The 23531-nt window shown below is 40.2% G+C and overlaps 1 protein-coding gene across 2 annotated transcripts in view; it reads left to right on the forward strand.

The window, feature by feature from the left end:
* Positions 1–23531, forward strand: part of SH3RF2 (SH3 domain containing ring finger 2) — a 140298-nt gene that overhangs the window by 109694 nt on the left and 7073 nt on the right. For both annotated transcript variants that reach the window (XM_040406127.1, XM_040406135.1), the window contains exons 7-8: positions 65–235; positions 22218–22444. In XM_040406127.1, the coding sequence (XP_040262061.1) occupies positions 65–235; positions 22218–22444 (398 nt within the window). The remainder of the gene's footprint in view (positions 1–64; positions 236–22217; positions 22445–23531) is intronic.

The raw sequence follows: 23531 nt of genomic DNA on the forward strand, positions 1-23531 counted from the left end.
CCTTGATTTTGACATTATGTGTTAGAACATTTCTTAGATTTCCTCCGTTTTGGCTTTTTGACAGGTGTGTAGCAGTTTATCCATACAAAGCTCAGGGTCCAGAAGAGATTGACCTTCAAAAGGGAGAAGGTGTCCGTGTCTTAGGGAAAATCCAGGAAGGCTGGCTTCGTGGGGTTTCACTGGTTACTGGAAAAAGTGGCTTCTTTCCAAGTCATTGTGTTAATCCTGTCTATAGGTTAGTGTAACCAGACTGCATTTTCCTTTTCAAGAGAATGATACTTTCAATAAATACTATTAAAGGAGTCTCGTCTGTCTATGCATTACCTGCAGAAGGAGGTTCATACTAATTCCTGGATCCTGTTTCTGGGCTATCTGATCCTAATATTGAAGCAGCACAAGTGTCCCTTAAATGCCAGGATGTACTAGTCCATCCTAGATAGATCAATCCTCGTCCATCCATCTATTGGGCCTGTCCAAGGCTGTACTATCATTGCATCTGCACTACTGATGCCAATCCAGAACAACAACTTATCTACAGGATAGAGAAAAGTGGTCTGACTGTTGGTGCCCCCACCGATCATTAGAACAGGGTCATATTCCTATGGAACGGCAGACACGCATGTATGTCTGCTGCTTCATTGTACTCTATGGGGCTGCAGTTGAATGAAGCGGAAGACATGTATGCAAGTCTGCTGCTCCATTCAAAGGAGAAATATGGGCCATGTTCTAGTAATGTTCCCCTCACAGACCCCCACACATAAGACACTTAACCCCTATTGTGTGCATAGAGGATAAGTTGTAGTCATGGGGCGAACCCTTTAAGGGGTTTAAGGGAGAAGATCAGGTGTTTTCAGACCCTACACCCCAGTCTAGCCAGCGCCAAAGTGATCACAGCTTAGAGAATTCACATCTCCAGAGGTGAATTTTATCCATGAGACATGACTGTCTGCTGTGTAGATCAAAGAGGAAGCAACTATCTAGGATGAAGAATAACATACAGAAGAACTGGGCAGTTTTCTTCCTTCCAGTCTGCCTTTGTTTGCGTCTTTGTTAAGGATTACCTTGCATTATGATTTGATATCTACCAATTTCTAATTTCTTATATAAGATATTGCAACTGCCCACACATGCCAGTGGTGGACATAGCTGGTGCCATCATAAACTTGAAGCAGAGCTAGCAGGTTTCACTTACACTTATACCCCACTTCCAAAGAAATACAAATACCCTTTTGCTACATATGAAGACCTATAAATGGTATGTGACTACTCAGGAACATTGGTACAAATGTTGTTTCAGAGTCCATGATCTTTATGCAATGCCTCTGGTTATGCTACGTGCACAACCTAATCAGGTATGCAGTCTTGCAGATAGATTAATCTGATTGTAGATTGCTGATTAGGCCCAAGCTCAATATTGTCCCATGAGGCACATCTCAGTTTTTTTTTCACTTGGCTCAAGACGCTGTGTGGTCTAGGCCTAGAACAAAATAGAGTATTTATTTTGAACTGTTTTTCAGTTTTTTCTTCAAAGTTTAGTGACATTTCAGAATTAAACTTTGGAAAACATCGATTCACTTTTCAAACTCACTGCTATTCCTACATTTGCATTTATAAACTCATATATATGTTTTTGAAAAGCTCCTATGGCTTTTAAAATGTCTTTCAGCTGCTATAAATGCTAGCACATTGAATTGCTTTCATGCTACATGCTAAAAGGCCTAGAAATTACATACCTGGATTGTGTAATTACACAGTCTGGTTGGCTCACTGCCTTCTAGAACAACCTTGATTCTTTTGCACTCAGCTGGAAATGTAAGTTTATGGGAAGAATTGAGCTCTATCTTGTGAAAATGCTTAAGGAATTATATGTGAAACATGAAATTGACAGGAAAGAAATGCATTAGTTGGATTTAAGTGGTTTCATTACTAGGTGGAGCGCTGGGTGTTGGTAATATGGTGCCGCTGTTATAATGGCAAACAGCTAATGTTAGGGAAGGTAAGGAAAAACTCCTTGGCGATAAGATAAGATAAGATATTAGCATGAATATATTAAAATATTGTTCTTAGGATTGGAGCATATTTTCCTTTTGTTCAAATCATGATAACTCAGTTCATATTTATGCTTGAATTAGTGTTATTAAATGGGCACTGTGCGCCAGAGGTCACAGCGTAGCTGTACAAACTAATTACCATGGATAGAAAGTGGATCATTTATAAATTACAGCTCTGCTGTACAGTTATTCGCCCTCAGTTTTCCCTATTCAATGTCCATTTTTGTGTATTTTGTGGTACATATTCTGTTAACCATTTTGACTTCTACTGTATATGTGGTCGCTAGTATAATTGTATCTACTAGGGTTAATGTGCACTTTAACCTTTAGTGCTTCAGTCACATGTAATCTATACTGTATAAATTGTACCTGGACATCATTAGCTAGTCTAATGAAACGTTTTGGGCAAGCTGTCAGTCAGAACAAAGCAGGAAGATGAATGCCATTTACCGTATACAGATGTTCTTCCTTATGTTTCATCTTGCTTGGACATATCCTGAAATGTGTGTCAAGAGACAACCATCTTTTCAGAACAACTTTAATTTGTGATATTGTGTCACAAGATATTTATCCTACGTATGTCTATGGTCCTACATGTGTCTATGTGGTTGGGAGCCTGTCAGAGACACTTCTCATTATTGGTTATAATTGGTTTAATGAGAAACTGGAGTCCTTAACCAAATTAGAGCTAAGGTAAGGGTGGACACATCTGTCTCTTGTACATTATCGATTATCATATAATAGTAACATAGTTTGTAAGGCTAAAAAAGTCATCTGTCCATCCAGTTCAGCCTGTTATCCTGCAAGTTGATCCAGAGGAAGGCAAAGAAATACTAATCAAGGACCCCTCTCTAGTAGCTATAAACTGTAATATTATTACGCTCCAGAAATACATCCAGACCCCTCTTGAATTCCTTTATTGTACTCACCATCACCACCTCCTCAGGCAGAGAGTTCCATAGTCTCACTGCTCTTACCGTAAAGAATCCTCTTCTATGTTTGTGTACAAACCTTCTTTCCTCCAGACGCAGAGGATGTCCCCTTGTCACAGTCACAGTCCTGGGATAAATAGATAATGGGATAGATCTCTGTACTGACCCCTGATATACTTATACATAGTTATTAGATCTCCTCTCAGTCGTCTTTTTTCTAACGTGAATAACCCTAATGTTGATAATCTTTCAGGGTACTGTAGTTGCCCCATTCCAGTTATTACTTTAGTTGCCCTCCTCTGAACCCTCTCCAGCTCTGCTATGTCTGCCTTGTTCACAGGAGCCCAGAACTGTACACCGTACTCCATGTGTGGTCTGACCAGTGATTTGTAAAGTGGTAGGACTATGTTCTCATCACGGGCATCTATGCCTCTTTTGATGCAACACATTATCTTATTGGCCTTGACAACAGCTGCCTGACACTGGTTTTTACTGCTTAGTTTGCTGTTTATAAAAATTCCTAGGTCAGTGTTTTCCATGTCAGTGTTACCCAGTGTTTTACCATTTAGTATGTACGGGTGACTTGCATTATTCCTTCCCATGTGCATAACCTTACATTTGTCAGTGTTAAACCTCATGTTCCACTTCTCTGCCCAAGCCTGCAATCCGTCCAGATCTCTCTGTAGCAGTATACTGTCCTCTTCAGTGTTAATTACTTTACACAGTTTAGTGTCATCTGCAAAAATTTATATTTTACTCCCCCAAAGAGTTCCCCCCAGTCTATTGTGTATTTGGCCCATTTGGCTACTATAAAGCATTTATATGCTGGTAACAATAGTTCAGGCAAGAGGGCTGATCCCTGGTAATCTCACATAAAAAATAAAAACAAATTTAAAAAAGTGTCACTTTTTTAATTGGCAAATAAATTGTGTGCCATACTCCCTGTAATGATTAGGGCCCCTTCACACACACTTTTTCAATGTTTAAATGCACGTAGAAATGTGTTTAAAACCTTTTTAATTAACCTTTTTAATTCTTTAACTTTTTCTGGAATCTGAAGATGTCAGAAGAAAAATTGCCATGTCTAGTGCATGCAAAAATGCCACAAACCAATGTGCTTTGCATATAGACTTTTCAATATTCTACTATAGATTTTACAGTAGCGCCTGGCCACAGTATTTTTGAGATCTATCTATCTATCTCATATCTATTATCTATCTATCTAAATGCTGTGAGAATGCAACTGAGAATGTATCCAGGCACTACACAGTATGTGAAACCATCTTTACTTTTTTATTTCAGATAAGCACGTTTTCTACCATATATAAAATATTTTTCCAGTTTCCATTTGGGAGCCTGGAAAGTATTACTATACAATACATTAGTTATAATCAGATCACACAGAAACCCAACACAGACGTAGGAGACCACTATAGATGTATGCATTGGTAAATTCTCTGCCATCTAAACTATTATAGCTCTGTCACTCAAGGCTTTGACAGGGAATGCAAAATCTTGATCAAAATTGAATTCTCCCTTCAATTAGTGTAGAATGGTCGCTTTGCTGTAGTTTACAAGACTTACCTTCTTTAAATCAGCAGAACACTTCTTCCTCTTCTCATATTCATGTGGCTATGCGCTATGAATTCCTATTGACTAGTGTACTTGAAATATTCCAGCAAGGGAATGGAAATTGTGGTTTGTGTTCTTAGTGCTCGTTTTGCAGCCTCTTCATTGTTCTCCCCCAAACCATAACCATAAAACGTAACTACTAGAGAAGACGTAAATAGCACTGTAATAAGGAGTACGATGCAGACGCCGAGCAGGCAGATCTACATTACAGAGCCTATTCCGTACTTTCCGAAATGTCTCTACTAATGAAATGAATTGGTGTGTTGGGTGCTTTGCCACAGACTAGCTATATTATTAAACTATAAATCAGGCTCACTAGGCAGCAGCATATAACACAAGCCAAGAAAGTTGGAATTGTTCCGTATGGCATAGTTTAAGTTGAATTATGACAAGTTGGATTTTAACTGCATCCTTCAGGGACAGACGCATGGTTGTGCATCCTTACTACTAATGCATACAGATGTCTCCTCCAATTAAAGCACTGATGGTAGGAAGGTACAGTATAGTTTCATTTTATTACCCCGAGCTTAAAGCAAATATATATTTGTAGGCTAGGTTCACATCACATTTGGGCATTATGCTTTTCCCTACCATCTGCAGTGTCCCGCTGAACATATGGCCCAGACGTTTACATCTGTAGGCTGTACAGTTGCATGTGTCTGCAGTACAGTGCATGTAATTGTGTTTTTTCCCCCTTATAGTTATATTGGAATGTGTACTTGACTACGCTTTTTACTGCAGTCGAGACAAAGGTGTGCTGATCAAACATATTCCCTGGATAATGATAGCCTTTGAGTACATTAGGGGGGAATTTATCAATGCTATTGTTACAGCAGCGTCTTATGCCCTCTGCAAGTCTGATCACTCAGTCCGGTCTCCGGCAGTGCGGACCCCCGTCATCTCTCCCTTTCTTCCTGGCCTGAAAAACTCCGTCCCTCCATGCAGCCAGCGGCCTCTAAATCTGTTGATAGGGCGCGAGTGCTTCCTCCAGCTCTTGAAGGGCCAGTGCTCTTGCACCCTAATGTTTACCAGCCAATGGCTGGCCACCTTGGGGTACATTTGTTAAGGCACCTTTCCCTGTGAGAAGTTGCCGAAGCAATAAGTTGTAGTCTACTAGTGTCGTGCAAAGGTGTGCTGTTCTACAGTTGTCTTCCTATTTTCTGACTTCTACCTGTTCCCTTCTCTGCTAGACCTGACCTCTGCCTGATCTCCATACTAACCCTGTTGTCTCACTTCAGAAAATGGCATTTACCATGTAGGTATAGTTAATACAAGGCACTTACTAATGTATTGTGATTGTCCATATTGCTTTCTTTGCTGGCTGGATTCATTTTTCCATTACATTATACACTGCTCATTTCCGTGGTTACGACCACCCTGCAATCCATCAGTTGTGGCCGTGCTTGTACAGTATAGGAAAAAGCGACGGCCTCACGGGTGGCCGGGACCATGGCAGTGCACATAGGCCATTTTCCTTTAGTGTGCAAGCACGGCCACCACTGCTAGATTGCAGGGTGGTCTTAACCCCTGGATACTGTGTAATGTATAATGTGATGGAAAAATGAATCCGGCCAGCAAAGGAGGCAATATGGACAATCACAATACATTAGAAAGTGCCTTGTATTAACTTTGTCTACATGATAAATACTATTTGCTGAAGCAAGACAACGCCTCTTTCAAACATTCTCTTTACACTTATTTCATGAATCATAAAGAAGTGCTTATTTGTATGGCTTTGAAGGACACTGGAGACAAGATACAACTGTACTTTTTTTTTATTGGTGGGTCACTTTTACAAGAAATACATTTGTACACTACATTGCAGTTCCATCCCCGACAGCAGCACAACATTTGGTATTACCAGATCTTCCACATTTTTGTAGTAGCTTAAAGAGGACCTTTCATGTTTTTTTTTTTAGTTTAGATAAATACATTTACTTGTGGGGTACCCCTCGCTGAAGCTGCCACCCTGCCTGTTTTTTTTTTTTTTATATCGCTCCTATGCCCCTCTTTGCCCCCCTGCAGTTTTCTCACTCAGTATGTTAATACTGAGCATCGGTACAAGGAGGAGACGCCAGGGTTTCTCAATGGGCGTCTTCTTCTCCGTGGCTGTGCCTCAATCCAATCACATCGGAGAGCCTCACAGCCAGGGAGAAGAAGACGCCCATTGAGAAACCCTGGCGTCTCATCCCTGTACAGATGCTTAGTATTAACATACTGAGTGAGAAAACTGCAGGGGGGCACAGCGGGGCGTAGGAGTGATATTTTAAAAAAACAGGCAGGGTGGCAGCTTCAGCGAGGGGTACCCCGCAAGTAAATGTATTTATCTAAACTAAAAAAAAAACATGTGAATTGCATATTAGATGATATAAATACTGTTATATAATCCTCCTGTAGTTTTATCTATAACATAGGAAACATGGGTTTAAGTGACAGCTTACATATATTCCACACAGAATAACCAAGTCTGCTAACCTCAGGGATAAACCTCTATTTGGATCAGGATATGGGGCAACCTTTAAATTATAGATATGAAATCAAAATAAATTACTCATTCCTAAAGAGAATCTAAAAGGTATAGAGGATAAAGAATGCACAGACTAAAGCAACGCTAATGAATAATTTATCAAACTATTATGATGACATGTCATTCCTTATATTAAAGCTATACCATCAATGTAGCCAAAGTTGCATAATTCCATATTTCATACTATTTCTCATCTCGGTAAACTTCCTTCTTTCTTCCTTGTGGGAAAATCCCATGATATAATAATAATGGATGGATAGACACAGAGAGATGTAACCAAATATAGATGCAAGATAGTCAGATGTAGATAATACAATATGGATGATAGATAGATATGAGATAGATATGAGATAGATAGCCCTACCTGGAGAGGATACCCAACCCCAAACACAGACAGACCCTGAGCCTGTACAGACTGAGCGCCCACAGCCTGGAGATGGAGACCGGGCAGCACAGGTAGATACACTGCGTGCAGAATTATTAGGCAAATGAGTATTTTGACCACATCATCCTCTTTATGCATGTTGTCTTACTCCAAGCTGTATAGGCTCGAAAGCCTACTACCAATTAAGCATATTAGGTGATGTGCATCTCTGTAATGAGAAGGGGTGTGGTCTAATGACATCAACACCCTATATTAGGTGTGCATAATTATTAGGCAACTTCCTTTTCTTTGGCAAAATGGGTCAAAAGAAGGACTTGACAGGCTCAGAAAAGTCAAAAATAGTGAGATATCTTGCAGAGGGATGCAGCACTCTTAAAATTGCAAAGCTTCTGAAGCGTGATCATCGAACAATCAAGCGTTTCATTCAAAATAGTCAACAGGGTCGCAAGAAGCGTGTGGAAAAACCAAGGCGCAAAATAACTGCCCATGAACTGAAAAAAGTCAAGCGTGCAGCTGCCAAGATGCCACTTGCCACCAGTTTGGCCATATTTCAGAGCTGCAACATCACTGGAGTGCCCAAAAGCACAAGGTGTGCAATACTCAGAGACATGGCCAAGGTAAGAAAGGCTGAAAGACGACCACCACTGAACAAGACACACAAGCTGAAACGTCAAGACTGGGCCAAGAAATATCTCAAGACTGATTTTTCTAAGGTTTTATGGACTGATGAAATGAAAGTGAGTCTTGATGGGCCAGATGGATGGGCCCGTGGCTGGATTGGTAAAGGGCAGAGAGCTCCAGTCCGACTCAGACGCCAGCAAGGTGGAGGTGGAGTACTGGTTTGGGCTGGTATCATCAAAGATGAGCTTGTGGGGCCTTTTCGGGTTGAAGATGGAGTCAAGCTCAACTCCCAGTCCTACTGCCAGTTTCTGGAAGACACCTTCTTCAAGCAGTGGTACAGGAAGAAGTCTGCATCCTTCAAGAAAAACATGATTTTCATGCAGGACAATGCTCCATCACACGCGTCCAAGTACTCCACAGCGTGGCTGGCAAGAAAGGGTATAAAAGAAGAAAATCTAATGACATGGCCTCCTTGTTCACCTGATCTGAACCCCATTGAGAACCTGTGGTCCATCATCAAATGTGAGATTTACAAGGAGGGAAAACAGTACACCTCTCTGAACAGTGTCTGGGAGGCTGTGGTTGCTGCTGCACGCAATGTTGATGGTGAACAGATCAAAACACTGACAGAATCCATGGATGGCAGGCTTTTGAGTGTCCTTGCAAAGAAAGGTGGCTATATTGGTCACTGATTTGTTTTTGTTTTGTTTTTGAATGTCAGAAATGTATATTTGTGAATGTTGAGATGTTATATTGGTTTCACTGGTAAAAATAAATAATTTAAATGGGTATATATTTGTTTTTTGTTAAGTTGCCTAATAATTATGCACAGTAATAGTCACCTGCACACACAGATATCCCCCTAAAATAGCTAAAACTAAAAACAAACTAAAAACTACTTCCAAAAATATTCAGCTTTGATATTAATGAGTTTTTTGGGTTCATTGAGAACATGGTTGTTGTTCAATAATAAAATTAATCCTCAAAAATACAACTTGCCTAATAATTCTGCACTCCCTGTATACAAGCCGCGGGAGAGCAGACTGTGCCAGCACTGTGGGCAGGGGGCCCTGGAGGATGAGGCCCACTTCCTGCTACACTGCAGCAAATACTCACCTGTGAGGGCTTCTTACTTCCAGAGACTCTCCGCTCACATCCCGGATTTCACCTCCATAGATGAGCAGACGAAACTCCACATCTTACTGGGGGAAGAGGCGTCCACTGTGGAGATCGCTGCCCAATATGTCTCTACCCGTCACCAACTGAGAGGAAGATGAGACACCATGGACTATTATACCCCCAGACTGCCCCTTTAACCTAACATCCACCCCCTTTAATTCCCACATCAAACCCCCCTCCACAATACCTATTATGTTTTTTGCTTTGGCAATGCTAAATGTTTTACTTGGACGTGCCAATAAAGCTTTATTGAATTGAATTGAATTTATATGAGATAGAGATAGATAGATAGATAATTCCAAAAAACGAGGCAGCACTCCTACATCAGGTGAAAAGGTGATGACCCAATTTATTCTCAGGCAACGTTTCAGCCCACTCAATGAGGCCATTGTAAAGCAAAATAATAGTGTCACAACTGGGTATATATACCCATGATTCCAAGTGGAAAATTAATCACATATTACAAACTAAGTGGATAATTAAACACACATCAAATGAGAACATGATGCATAAATTTGTTGCAGAGAATAAAGTTTACAAAACTAGTGCAAAAAATACCATGAGTTTCACTTACGTAAAATCAAATCAGATCACTACTCACAAGGTAATAAAGCCTCAAAAATTTTAGCAAATAGAATTATAAAAAGAGAAGTCAAGACAAAAATTCCCTTCCTATTTGACACACAAGGCAAAAAACTGTTTAATCCCAAACATATAGCAGAGGAATTTGGCAATTATTACGCAAACCTTTATAATTTAGAAAAATCCCCCGATACTTTCCAACCTACTACTGAATCTATTAACAATTTTCTTAGTGGCATCTCCCTCCCGACCTTAACTCCATCCCAAAGTCAAGTCCTCAATTCAAGGATCTCACATTTGGAAATATCTGAGGCAATTCATTCCCTCAAAAATAATAAATCCCCTGGTCCAGATGGGCTTACAAATGAATATTACAAGAACTTTTCGCACATTTTAAATCCCTTCCTGAACAGAGCCTTTAACTTAATAGCAATGCAGAACTCAATTCCAAAAGATATGTTAAACGCATTAATTATCACCCTCCCAAAACCCGGCAAACCTGCAGATAAACCGGCTAACTTCAGACCCATATCTTTATTAAACTCGGATATAAAGATTTAGCGAGAATCTTGGCAAAAAGATTATCCAGCATTCTACCTTCTCTAATTTCCAATGATCAGATTGGCTTTGTACCCAACAGACAGTCGTCGGATGGAACTAGAAGGTTCATAGACTTGTTGGATGTGACATATGACACTCGGATGCCTTCTCTGCTTCTTTCCCTGGATGCGGAGAAGGCGTTCGATAGAATACACTGGGACTACATTTATGCAACACTAAAAAAGTTTGGTTTTGGGAATTTCTACCTATCCGCAGTTATGTCTTTATACTCTAACCCCAGCGCCTCTATATATTCGTCTAGTTTTCTGTCAGCTCCATTCAATATAAAAAATGGGACTAGACAGGGATGCCCTATGTCTCCCTTGATATTTGCTCTCGCAATGGAACCTTTTGCGGAGCATATTAGATCTTCCCCGCTCATTAAAGGGATAAAGGTAGGAAACACAGATCATCGTATTGGCCTATTCGCGGATGATGTTCTAATTATAACATCAAACCCAACATCTGCACTATCTGCAATTAATGACATTATTACCAAATTTGGCAAAGCATCCTTTTATAAAATAAATGTTAACAAGTCCCAAATGCTTGATTTGGGTCTATCTCCGGCTAACAAACGCTTAATTACCAATCTATATAAATTTCCTTTGGCTGATGATTCTTTGACATACTTGGGCATTCAATTAGCATATCCCACCAACAAACTATTTAAGGTTAACTTTTGGCCTCTATATAATAAAATTAGTGACTCACTAAATAACCTAAAGATGGAATCTCTTTCCTGGTTAGGGAGAATAGCTGCACTTAAAATGGTCATTCTCCCCAAAATTATTTACATGTTTCGTAATATTCCAATTACCATTCCCAATGTTTATCTATCCAAACTACAATCTTTAATTAATCGTCACATTTGAGGGAAATATAAATCCAGAGTGAAAGCACCTATCCTTATCAAACCGCTCAAAGCTGGCGGCCTAAATATCCCCTCTATCAAACATTACTACACCTCATCTATACTTGATCAATTGAGATATTTGATTAAAGGAGACCTCACCAAAAAATGGGTCTTGTTGGAAAAGAATTTAATGGGGTCCCATGATATACTGTTACGCCTTTCCGCTACAGCGGCCATTGGCATTAAAAATAATTCCCCATTATCAACCCTGACATCAATTTATAACACTTGGTATTCCCTTGCTAGAATAGAAAAATTAGTTCCCACTTGTGTGTCCTCAGCTCCTCAGGAAATTTGCGAATTAGATCTTCCAGATCTGCGTGTAAACAATTGGGTGTCCTCGGGCATCTCTGATATTAGGCAATTATGGAAGGAAGGTATTTTTGTTGAATTTGCTCAAATTCACAGAGATTTCGATATTCCCAATTCGGATTTCTATAAGTATCTAAGGATAAGACACTTATTACAATCTCCATTTTTTTTAGCTTGGATCCACATAACTATTCCCTTCTAGAATGGATACATATGTCCAAAAACTCGGACAAAGGTATCACTAAGGGTTACCAACTTCTGAAATTGGGCTCTGTTCTCTCAGACTCAGAATGGGAAGAAGCATTTACTTGTGTTTCTAAAAGAAAGGGGCAAGAAAAATCCTGTATAGATGGTACAGAACCCCCTTCTATTTAAACAGGATATTCCCAGATTTTCCCCCAGAGTGTTGGAGATGCGGAAAAGTTCCAGGCTCTTATATACATATGTGGTGGGAATGTCCTACAGTTAGAAATCTATGGAATTCGGTATTTAAGTTTATTTCATCTATTGCAAGTTGCCCTATTAAACCTTCATCTAGGATGGCTCTCTTGTCTATTGGGCTTATAGACCTTCCTTATCACATTCGATCGATAGCCAGTCACTTAATATTCGCCACTCGACTAAAAATCGCTAATTGCTGGAAATCTGGTAATCTCCCTAATATTAATAGAATTTTCAGAACATTGGACAATAACTGCTTATATGAAGGTTTATGGGCATCTTCTCGGAACTCTAAAGCCTCGTTTCTGAAAAACTGGGAAGTGTGGCTAAACCATAATTACTGTAAAATACCTCCTAATGCTGCCATTAGACTATAAAGTTTTGTATTCCACAATGTTATGTATTTGTGCATATAACACTTTACCCCGATCTGTATGTACCTGACGAGTTCTTCTTATTGTTACATAATCTTGTCACACACTGTGTATTGATATCTATTGTCTATAGATTTTACACGATTATCTTCTATAACTTTGATTTAGTTATTTCTTTGTGATTGACATACATTTATACTGTAACCTACTATTTTATAATTTTCAATAAAAACTATATACAATATAAAATCATTCAACCCATGATATTTAGTCTCCATAATTGTGATGAATTTGTGTTGTCTAGGACACAAAATCAGAAAATTGATATGTGAACTTGTGCCTCGGTGCTAAAGTGCAAATGCATGTGAAGGGTTAAGAACTTTTGCCAATTGACTCAAACTCAGCTGTACTGTATTTTATAATCTCCAAGCCTAAAAACCAGCTTACCATTAGTGGTTCAGTGTGTCCGCGTGTAATCAGCGTCCCTGTGTGCCCATTGCGCAAGCGCAGAGCCTGACAGCCCGCTCCACCCTCCCAGACCTGAGCGGCTTGCCTCCCAACCCACGTCTACGTGATGACGGAGCTCGCGTCACCCATATAGTGAGGAGGAGAGCAGCGGACCATGTGACCCCACACAGGTCAATCCACCACAGGGGCGTGTCTGGTCACCACAGTAACCAGACACGTTTAATAACTCGCTAGGAAAGACCATTATGTGTGTCACAACAGGGCATCAGTGGAGTCCATCCAGGTTTCCAGCTGACATAAAAGCAGGGGGCGAGGGGTCCATTGCAGTGGCCCTCGCCCCAGGCTGCACCACTATACACTGTCTTTATAGTTGTTTCACTATGTGTTAGTGGGTGGCACGTCACCCTGCGCCTGGCCACTCGACATTGACAGGTTGAGTGGCACACCGCACAAGTGAGTGTCGTGTAGTCACCGTGATACTTGTGGTACCACCCATGTAATCACAATATCACATGTAGCATATATAATCTATGATTCTTTATAGATTGGTCATTTATTGATGACTAAAACTGGATGGACTCCACTGATGCCCTGTTGTGACACATATAATGGTCTTTCCTAGTGAGTTATTAAACGTGATAGATATGAGATAGATAGATATAAGATGGATAGATATGAGATAGATAGATATGTAAAAAAAGAAAATTCCACGGCACTTCCAACAAAAACGTGTGTATTTTATTTCACCAGATGCGACGTTTCGGTCCTCTCAATGGAACTGCTTGAAAAAGGTTCCATTGAGAGGACCGAAACGTTGCATCTGGTGAAATAAAATACGCACGTTTTTGTTGGAAGTGCCGTGGAATTTTCTTTTTTTACATATCTGGTTGGTGGATTGCTTCTACAGCCGCTGGCACTCCATTTTCCTACTTTGTCTGCAGTGCTGGCCAGTGTTATATTTTTCTATAGATAGATAGATAGATAGATAGATAGATAGATTGACACTATACATGGACAGACACTAGACAGATACTATACACAGATACTGTTAAATAAATACATAGACATTTATTTACTCCATCAATTTTAGCAAGCACTTTTTAACCCTTTATTGGCTTTACAGTGGTATAAGCTGTTATACTATGCTCCCACTATTTTAGGCCCCCTTCACATATGTCCAGTGATCCGGTTCAGTTGCCCTCCGGTGTGGAGCAGAAAATGCTAGAGGGGAATTGAAGCCAGAACTAATCCCATAGTTTTCTAAGGGATAGTTCTCATACATCCAGCATATCAGCATCCAGCATATCAGTTGTGATGCCAGATACCATATCTCTAAACTACTAAGAGGTCATAAACACTTATTTACCCACTTCCAGACCGGGCCATTTACCCCCTTCCTGTTTAGGCTGAATTTTGCAAATCTGACGTGTCACTTTATGTGGTAATAACTTTGGAACGCCTTTACTTATCCAAGCCATTCAGAGATTGTTTTCTCGTGACGCATTGTACTTCATGTTAATGGTAAATTTGAGTCAAAATGTTTTACCTTTATTTTATAAAAAGAAATCCCAAAGTTAACGAAAACTTCACTGTTTTCACAATTTGAATTACTTTGCTTTTAAGGGCTCATACACACGACCGCATGTATGCAAAAAAATACGGATAACATCTGTGTGCATTCCGTATTTTAGGGAACGGAACAGCTGGCCCTTCATAGAACTGTACTATCCTTGCCCGTAATGCGGACAATAATAGGACATGTTCCATTTTTTTGCAGAACGGATATACGGAAAGGGAATTCACACGGAGTAACTTCCGTTTTTTTTGTGGATCCATTGAAGTGAATGGTTACGCATACGGTCCACAAAAAAAACGGTACAGACACAGAAATAAAATAAGTTCGTGTGCATGAGCCCCAAGACAGATAGTGATGCCTCATAAAATATTCATTAATTAACATTCCCCATATGTCTACTTTATGTTAGCATCATTTTGGTAATGTAATTTTATTCTTTTAGGACGTTAGAAGGTATAGAATTTTAGAAGCAATTTTTGAAATTTTTAGGAAAATTTCCAAAGTCAACTTTTTTAAGGACCAGTTCAGTTCTGAAGTCACTTTGTGGGACTTACATAATAGAACCAACCCATAATTGACCCCATTTTAGAAACGACACCCCTCAAACTATTCAAAACTGTTTTTTAGGAATGTTGTTAACCCTTTAGGTATTCCATAGGAATTAAAGCAAAATAGAGGTGAAATTTCAAAATGTAACTTTTTTTTCAGATTTTCTATTTTGATAAATTTTTTCCTGGAACACATCAAGGGTTAACAATAAAACAAACCTCAATATTTATTACCCTGATTCCGCAGTTTGCAGAAACACCCCATATGTGGTCGTATACTGCTGTTTGGGCACACGACAGGGCACAGAAGGCAAGGAGCGCCATATGGTTTTTGGGGAGATTTTGCTGGAATGGTCTTTGGGCACCATGTTGCATTTGAAGAGACCCTGAGGTTCCCCCACAGCCAAAAACTTCACTCAACAGGTGTTTCAAAAAATATTTAATACTTGGGTGTGAAAATGAAAAATTTTTTATTTTTTATTTTACAAGAAAATGGTGCTTTTGGCCCAAACTTTCTTTTTCACAAAAGATAACAGGAGAATATTCCCCCCCCACACACAATTTGCTACCCACTTTCTCCTGAATGCAGTAACACCCCCAATTGTGGTTGTAAACTGTTATTTGGGGATACGCCAGGGCTCAGAAGGGAGGGAGCGGAATCTGGATTTTCTTACATGGAATTTTCTGTCAGGGTTTTTAAGGCCCCTTTCACACGAGCGAGTTTTCCCCGCGGGTGCAATGCATGACGTGAACGCATAGCACCCACACTGAATCCTGACCCATTCATTTCAATGTGTCTGTGTACATGAGCGTTTTTTTTCACGCATCAGTTCTGCGTTGCGTGGAAAACGCAGCATGTTCTATATTCTGCGTTTTTAACGCATTAGTTCTGCATTGCGTGAAAAATGCAGCATGTTCTATATTCTGCGTTTTTTCACGCACCCCTTGCCCCATAGAAGTCAATGGGGCTTCAGTGAAAAACGCATTTTATCCAGAAGCAAGTGCGATGCAATGCGTTTTTCACTGATGGTTGCTAAGAGATGTTGTTTGTAAACCTTCAGTTTTTTATCATGCACGTGAAAAAAATCTATCAAAACGCATTGCACTTGCGTGGAAAAAACTGAACAACTTAACGCAATCGCAGACAAAATTGACTGAACTTGCTTGCAAAATGGTGCAAGTTTCACTGAATGCACCCTGAACGCATCCGGACCTAATCCGTCACGCTCGTCTGAAAGAGGCTTAAGGCCCCTTTCACACGGGCTGGTTTTCCGCGCGGGTGCAATGCGTGAGGTGAACCCGCACTAAATCTGGACCCATTCATTTCTATGGGGCTGTGCCCATGAGCGGTGATTTTCACACATCACTTGTGCGTTGCGTGAAAATCGCAGCATGCTCTATATCGTGCGTTTTTCACGCAATGCAGGCCCAGTAGAAGTGAATGGGGCTGCGTGAAAATTGCAAGCATCCACAAGCAAGTGCGAATGCGGTGTGATTTTCACACATGGTCTCTAGGTGACGATCGGGATGGGGACCCGATCATTATTATTTTCCCTTATAACATGGTTATAAGGGAAAATAATAGCATTCTTAATACAGAATGCAAAGTAAATTAGGGATGGAGGGGTTAAAAAAAATGTAATAATTTAAATCACCTCATCCACTTGTTCGCGCAGCCCAGCTTGTCTTCTTTCTTCTTCTTTGATGACCTGGGAGAAAAAGGACCTTTGGTGACGTCACTGCGCTCATCTCATGGTCCATCACATGGTCATGGACCATGTGATGAGCTCAGTGACGTCACCAAAGGTCCTTTTCTCCCAGGTCCTCAAAGAAGAAGAAAGAACACGTGGATGAGGTGAGTTAAATTTTTGTTTTATTTTTTTAATTTAATTAATTTTTTAATTTAATTAATTTTTAATTTAATTAATTTACTTTGCATTCTGTATTAAGAATGCTATTATTTTCCCTTATAACGATGCTATAAAGGAAAATATTAAAATCTACAGAATAGCTAACCCAAACCCGAACTTCTGTGAAGAAGTCCAGGTTTGGATCTGGGTACCACATTCAGTCTTTTCTCACGCGCATGCAAAATGCATTGCACTCACGTGGAAAAAACTGAGTAACGCAATGCAATCGCATACAAAACTCACCCCACTCGCAGGCAAAATCGCACAATTTTTCCGCGACGCACCCGGATCCTATCCGGCCCTCACACGTAACGCCCGTGTGAAAGAGACCTAAGAGTGATAACTTTTTTATTTTTTGTTGAATGAGCTGCATGAGGGCTTATTTTGTGCGGGCCAAGCTGTAGTTTTTATTGGCACCATTTTGGGGTACATTTGGCTTTCTGGTTGCTCATTTTTTGGGAGGTGAAGTCACAAAAAAAACTGTTTGGTGTCATTTAAAAAAAAAAATGTTATACTGTTTACTTGGTGGAGTAAATCTTCTGATATTTTTATAGATTCGGTTATTACGGACGCAACGATACCAAATATGTCCAGTTTTTTTATATTTTTATGTTTTACACAATGCTCATTTTCCTGGCGATAGTCTACTGTGAGGGCTTGTTTTTTGCGGGACGAGGTGACATTATTATTGCTACCATTTTGGGGTACATACGACTTTTTTTTGATTGATTGATATTATGTTTTTTGTGAGGTAAGGTGACAAAAGCTGTTTTGGCATAATTTTTATTTGTTTTTTTACACCGTTCACTTGATGGGGTAGATCATATGATATTTTTGTAGAGCCAATTGTTCTGGACACGGCGATACCAAATATGTCTATTTTATTTTATTTTTTTTAGGTTTTACACAATAAGAGCATTTGTAGAAAAAAATTATGTTTTTGTGTTGCAATTTAGAACCATATTTTTATATTTTTCTGGCTACGGTCTTGTGTGGGGGCTCATTTTTTGTGGGATGAGGTGATGTTTTAATTGCTACAATTTTTGGGTACATACGACTTTTTGATTGATCAACATTATGTTTTTTGGAAGGTGAGCTAACTAAAAAAATCAGTTTTGGCGTAACGTTACATATTTTTTTAACGGTGTTCATCTGATGGGGTAGATCATATGATATTATTATAGAGCTGGCCGTTGCAGACGCAGTGATACCAAATATGTCTATTTTTTATTTTTGTAATTCTATTTTTGACATTTTTTTAATTACGGATTTGGGGGAAATGTTTTTTTTTTAAATGTTAAACTTTCTTTTTCAAAACACTTTTTATTTTTTATTTTACACTTTGTGTCCCCCATAAGGTCATACAAGACCTCTGGAGGACATTTAACTTCATTATTTTTCTTTTAACTATTGCTTTTCTCTTGCAACTGGGGCTGACATAGTAGCCGCAGTTACAGGGAAAATACACGCCCCAGAGAATCTGTACAGCATAATACTGCGCTGTACAGCCTCAGTGTAGGGCTGATCGAGGTCTGTAGAAGACCTGACAGCTCCTGCACTCCCCCGGCCCCGGCGGTCACATGACCACCGGGCCGGGACAGGAAGCGGCATAGCGCTTCCTAATCTGTATACATAGCGCTCGTTGAGCGCTGTGTATACAGCGATCTAGAGGGCAGGGACCGTTCCTGGGTGCCCCCCGCTCGGTAGCTGCACAATTAGCTTGCAGCTGTCATCTCTGAATGGACGTTCAGAAACGTCCGATCAGAAATAAACCTGACCGCCCAGGACATTTATAGTCAATGGGCGGTTGGAAAGTGGTTAAAGGGGTTGTGTCACTTCAGCAAGTTGCATTTATTATGCAGAGAAAGTTAATACAAGCACTTACTAATGTATTGTTATTACCCATATCGCTTCCTTCGCTGGCTGGATTCATTTTTCCATCACATTATACACCACTCATTCCATGGTTATGACCACCCTGCAATCCATCAGTGGTGGTCGTGCTTACACACTGGCCCATAAGCGGTGGCCTATGTGGTCTGGGTTCAGCGTCGGACTGGGGTACCTAGGGCCCACCAGTAAAATTTATTTTGGGGGCCCACCGTATGCATACATTTAAATATAACTAGAGTGGTCAGCACGTTTTCCTATAATGTGCAAGTACGGCCACTGTTCTGTCAGAAAACCTTAACTCGTCAGATTCCCTTACCCCATGTGACTTCCGGGGGTATGCCGGGGGGTGTGCGCCTCCGCGCAAGCGCAGTACCAGGGCATGGGTAAGTTAAAATTACAGTGAGCGTTGAATCATGGACGCGCGCACGGACACCGAGCGTGCACCCAACCGTGTGTGCGCTCCCAGGGGTAAGGAGATCTGATGGTCTTTTGTCTTGTTAAATCTCCTTAACCTCACACTGCGCACGCGCTGATTGAAGCCAGCAATGAATCTGAAGCGCGCTGTGTAGTGAGGGTAAGGAGATATTACAATCGGCATTGTACACAGAAGCTTCCCCCAAAATTACTGGGGTGATCCCTAGGGTTCCCAGGCGAAGTAACTTTTACAATCTGGTAGATTTGTGTTGTTCATACCCGGATGGCACTTCATCAGTAAATCAGTAAACATTTGCATGTTTGTGTAGTCTTTCTTTTTTATTCTTGTTTTCCTTGTCCATAAGAGACTTTTCAATATGTAGCCTGATGCATCCAGCCTTTTATCTGCCATTTTTGCTTTCTCATAATCAGAAGCCATTTTTTTATCTACTAAAATGTAAATGGGTAAATCAGTTATGAGATTATTAAATATATTGTCTATTTAAAAGATAGTTATCTTAATAATAATTGAAAGGTATTTACATGATACCCGGCATTATGGAGAGGAGCATAATTACACATTCATACTTGTTTATTACAATGATATAGAGATATGTAGATAATTAGCTGCTGCACCTCATTAACGAAGCTAGTTGTTATCATCATTTTATCACATCAAACGTAATGAGCTGCCTAGTTAATTCTCGGATTTGCAGGGGATCTGTGGCCATGTGCACACTGTTTAGAATAAGCCTGTTCAATAAATGTACTCACTATAATGCTCCCCTAGGTCTTAATGAGTTATAGATATCTTGGGTATAAGTTACAAAAACCACTCGGCTTCTACCCTAGGACAAAACAAGAAACTGACAAAAGTTTAAACATTCTTAAGATGACATTTCCATTCTTGGAAAGGTGGATAGGATTCTTCCTTGTTTAATACTGTGTGGCAGAATGAATGCTGGAATTGCTAGTTGTCCAGATACGTCTGTAAATAACGCCCCTGGCTTGTCAGTCGTAGGCTTAAGTTAGAGGAGTTGATTATGGGTCTGTGCTATGTTTCAGTTTCATGTGGTTTTGGACTATCAAAACAGCACAGAAAACTTAATTTAGCATTTACGGCACATCTGATTTGCACTTGAGAACTTCTTTTCTTCTCATTCTTCATCCATGCTGAGTGATACACAGTTGATGAATCATAATATGTATTTTAACTGTTCTCTATATGAACAATTGATGTATTTTAATACTTTAGTACATTAAAGAGAACCTGTCACCTCCTTCATGCTGCCTGCTCCGAGTTTACAGCTTAATTCTGGTAGAGCACGCTGGAGCCTCACGACTTACTCATGATTTCCTCCTCTTTCCACCCACCCGCTGATGAATATTGATGGTTATGAGCATTAAACTGTAAGTTCTCAGAAGCGCTTTTACTTTATAGCTGGCTGTGCCTGGAAATCACATTGAGATTAAATAGAGCAGCATGGTACATGCTCAACCTGCTGCTCCAATGAGGATGGGTGAATGTGACCAGCATTTTCAGGAGCAGTTGGATCTACAATGATCCACAGGAGAGGGGATAACTTTAAAGCTTGGTACATCAAATAAGGATTAATGGCACCATTTTGGGACTATTTTTTAAGGGGGGTTGGCCCCACCATGCCCACAACATAACTGTACATTAGGGTGTGCAAACTTGCACCAAACCTCTATGTACAGTTAGGTAAATGTGCAGCAAAGGGTTAATCTATACCCTGTTTTCTATGTTAATATGCACATTTCTTAATCTGAATGTAAAGATTGTCACAATTTACCATTATTTCATACAATACTAAATAGCAAAACACTGGGTTAAACTGACATGGAAAAGGATATGGTTAAATTGCTTGACAGGATACAGAATTTTAGCAACAAATAGCAAAAGCTAATATGGATTAGAAGATGCATATGATGAGAATATACTGTAGTTTTACTGTTTTACACATCACTCGTCAGAACACATTGGAATTTGGGAGATATATTCTGGATGCCGATTTAGAGTTGGGAATGATTGTGTTTTTACTCGAAGATCAGTAGATGGCGTTGAATCCATCTAAACTCATTGAAAACAAAAATAGTGTAACTCTTGGCGAGAGATTGTTGACGGCTAGACATGCCTTTACAATGCACTGGAAGACATTTTGCCCAGTTGACAGACTCAGAGGGGGCACATCACTGGACAGAGAGAAGCAGTATGTTCATGTCAACAAGTTACCCACCATCAAGGCCGTTCTGACCTAGCTGTGAGGAGGTATTGGGAGCAATGGTTACGTGAGGGCACATGCACAGAGTTAACAGGCTCCAGATGGCCCAGATTGGCCACCAGTAGAGAGGATTGTTTGATCCGTTGAGAAGCATGAGCAGCTCCCATGGCTTCGTTGTCATCCAGACAGAGGTGTGACATTTATTACTTACCCCTATCTCTGCCCGTACCATTTTTAGGTGGTTAGCAGAAGGTAATTTGCTCCATTCCCGGCCCCCATTTCCCCACGTGACCCCCACTCTGACTTCCCGGATTCACACAGTATCTTTAGGAGTGGACCAGAAGTCAGGCTCTTTATTCATTCCTGTGCGACTGACATTGAAGCTCTCATAGGAATGAATAGTCAGAGTAGGGGTCACATGGTCAGTGGGGGCCGGGAACTAAGCTTATAATTCTAAGGTGCAGCAGCCAGTAAGCTCAATCATTGCACTACCCCATCCATGTCTTATGTAGTGTTCAAATGGAGGCAAAAAAAACGAAACAAAAAAAAAAAACGGAATACTTCTTTTGGACAAGAATGTTATATAACATGAAATGTTTCCATTTCGTTGCAGAAAATACTCAAAATATCCTGATCCAAGACTCCCTTCTCATCAGAGCAACTGGATTTCAAGCAATGCCTCAGTCTCCTCACAGAGCAGTGTGTCTGAAACGGGTATAAGTAAGCCTGTTAGGTCATTTTTTGTGCCAACTGCTGTGGTAGAACCATTGAAAAGGAATCCACCATCTTCTTCAGCAGTTGTACCCACTCTCCGTCGAAGGAATGACAGCTTCAAAAAAAGTATGTCCTAACCTCTGACACTGAGGTTCTATGTATTGGAAGGGTCTATAGCTGAGATTTTATCATTCCTGTTTTATGTTTTGTATCGAGATTTGTATCTGGTATGATGGCATTAATGTTCTAACCAGACACTGAGTATTTTTTCTAGCTGCGATACTTTTAGCATTTGCTTTTGGCCTTGTACCTACAGTATTTCAACTCCCATAGCTCACATAGTAGCAATACATTTTTTAACCTTTGCCACTGATAAATGGGCCTAAAAGTAACTTAACAGCTTTAGGGTACTTTCACACTAGCGTTGCATGATTTCGGCAGGCAGTTCTGTCTCCGGAACTGCCTGCCGGATCCGGCAATCTGTATGCAAACGGATACCATTTGTAGACGGATCCGGATGCGGATCCATCTCACAAGTGCATTGCAATACCGGATCCGTCTCTCCAGACTCTCCGGATCCGGTATTTATCTTTTTCACATTTTTAAAGGTCTGTGCATGCGCAGACCACAAAACCGGATCTGTTTTGATGGAACACTTGGGGCCGGATCCAGCATTGATGCATTTCAATGGAAAATAATGCCGGATCCAGGATTCCGGCAAGTGTTCCGGAATTTTGGACGGAGAAAATACGGCAGCATGCTGCCGTATTTTCTCCGTCCAAAAAAACGTACAGTGACTAAACTGAAGACATCCTGATGCATACTGAACAGATTTCTCTCTATTCAGAATGCATTAGGATAAAACTGATCCGTTTTTTTCTGGTATTGAGCCCGTAGGACGGAACTCAATACCGGAAAAGTTTAACGCAAGTGAGAAAGTACCCTAAGCTGCCCAAGGACACTTTTCCAACCTGTTTGCCTTTTTGGAGTAAAAAAAACAAATGTCAAAATTCAAAAAAAAAGTTGCTACAAGTTTAGTGCAAATTTTAGATGTAACTTTTTTTTAACCTGTGCTAGTCCCGCTAAAATCACTTTACAATAAAAGCATTAATCAGGATAATGTAAAACATTTTGAAATTGAAAAAGAAAATACATTTACTTTGGTAGAAACTTTTTCATAACCAGTTTACAGTGCCTAGTGCTCCATGCTATT

The sequence above is a fragment of the Bufo bufo genome, chromosome 1 (genome assembly GCF_905171765.1).
Source record: "Bufo bufo chromosome 1, aBufBuf1.1, whole genome shotgun sequence".
Taxonomy (NCBI): domain Eukaryota; kingdom Metazoa; phylum Chordata; class Amphibia; order Anura; family Bufonidae; genus Bufo; species Bufo bufo.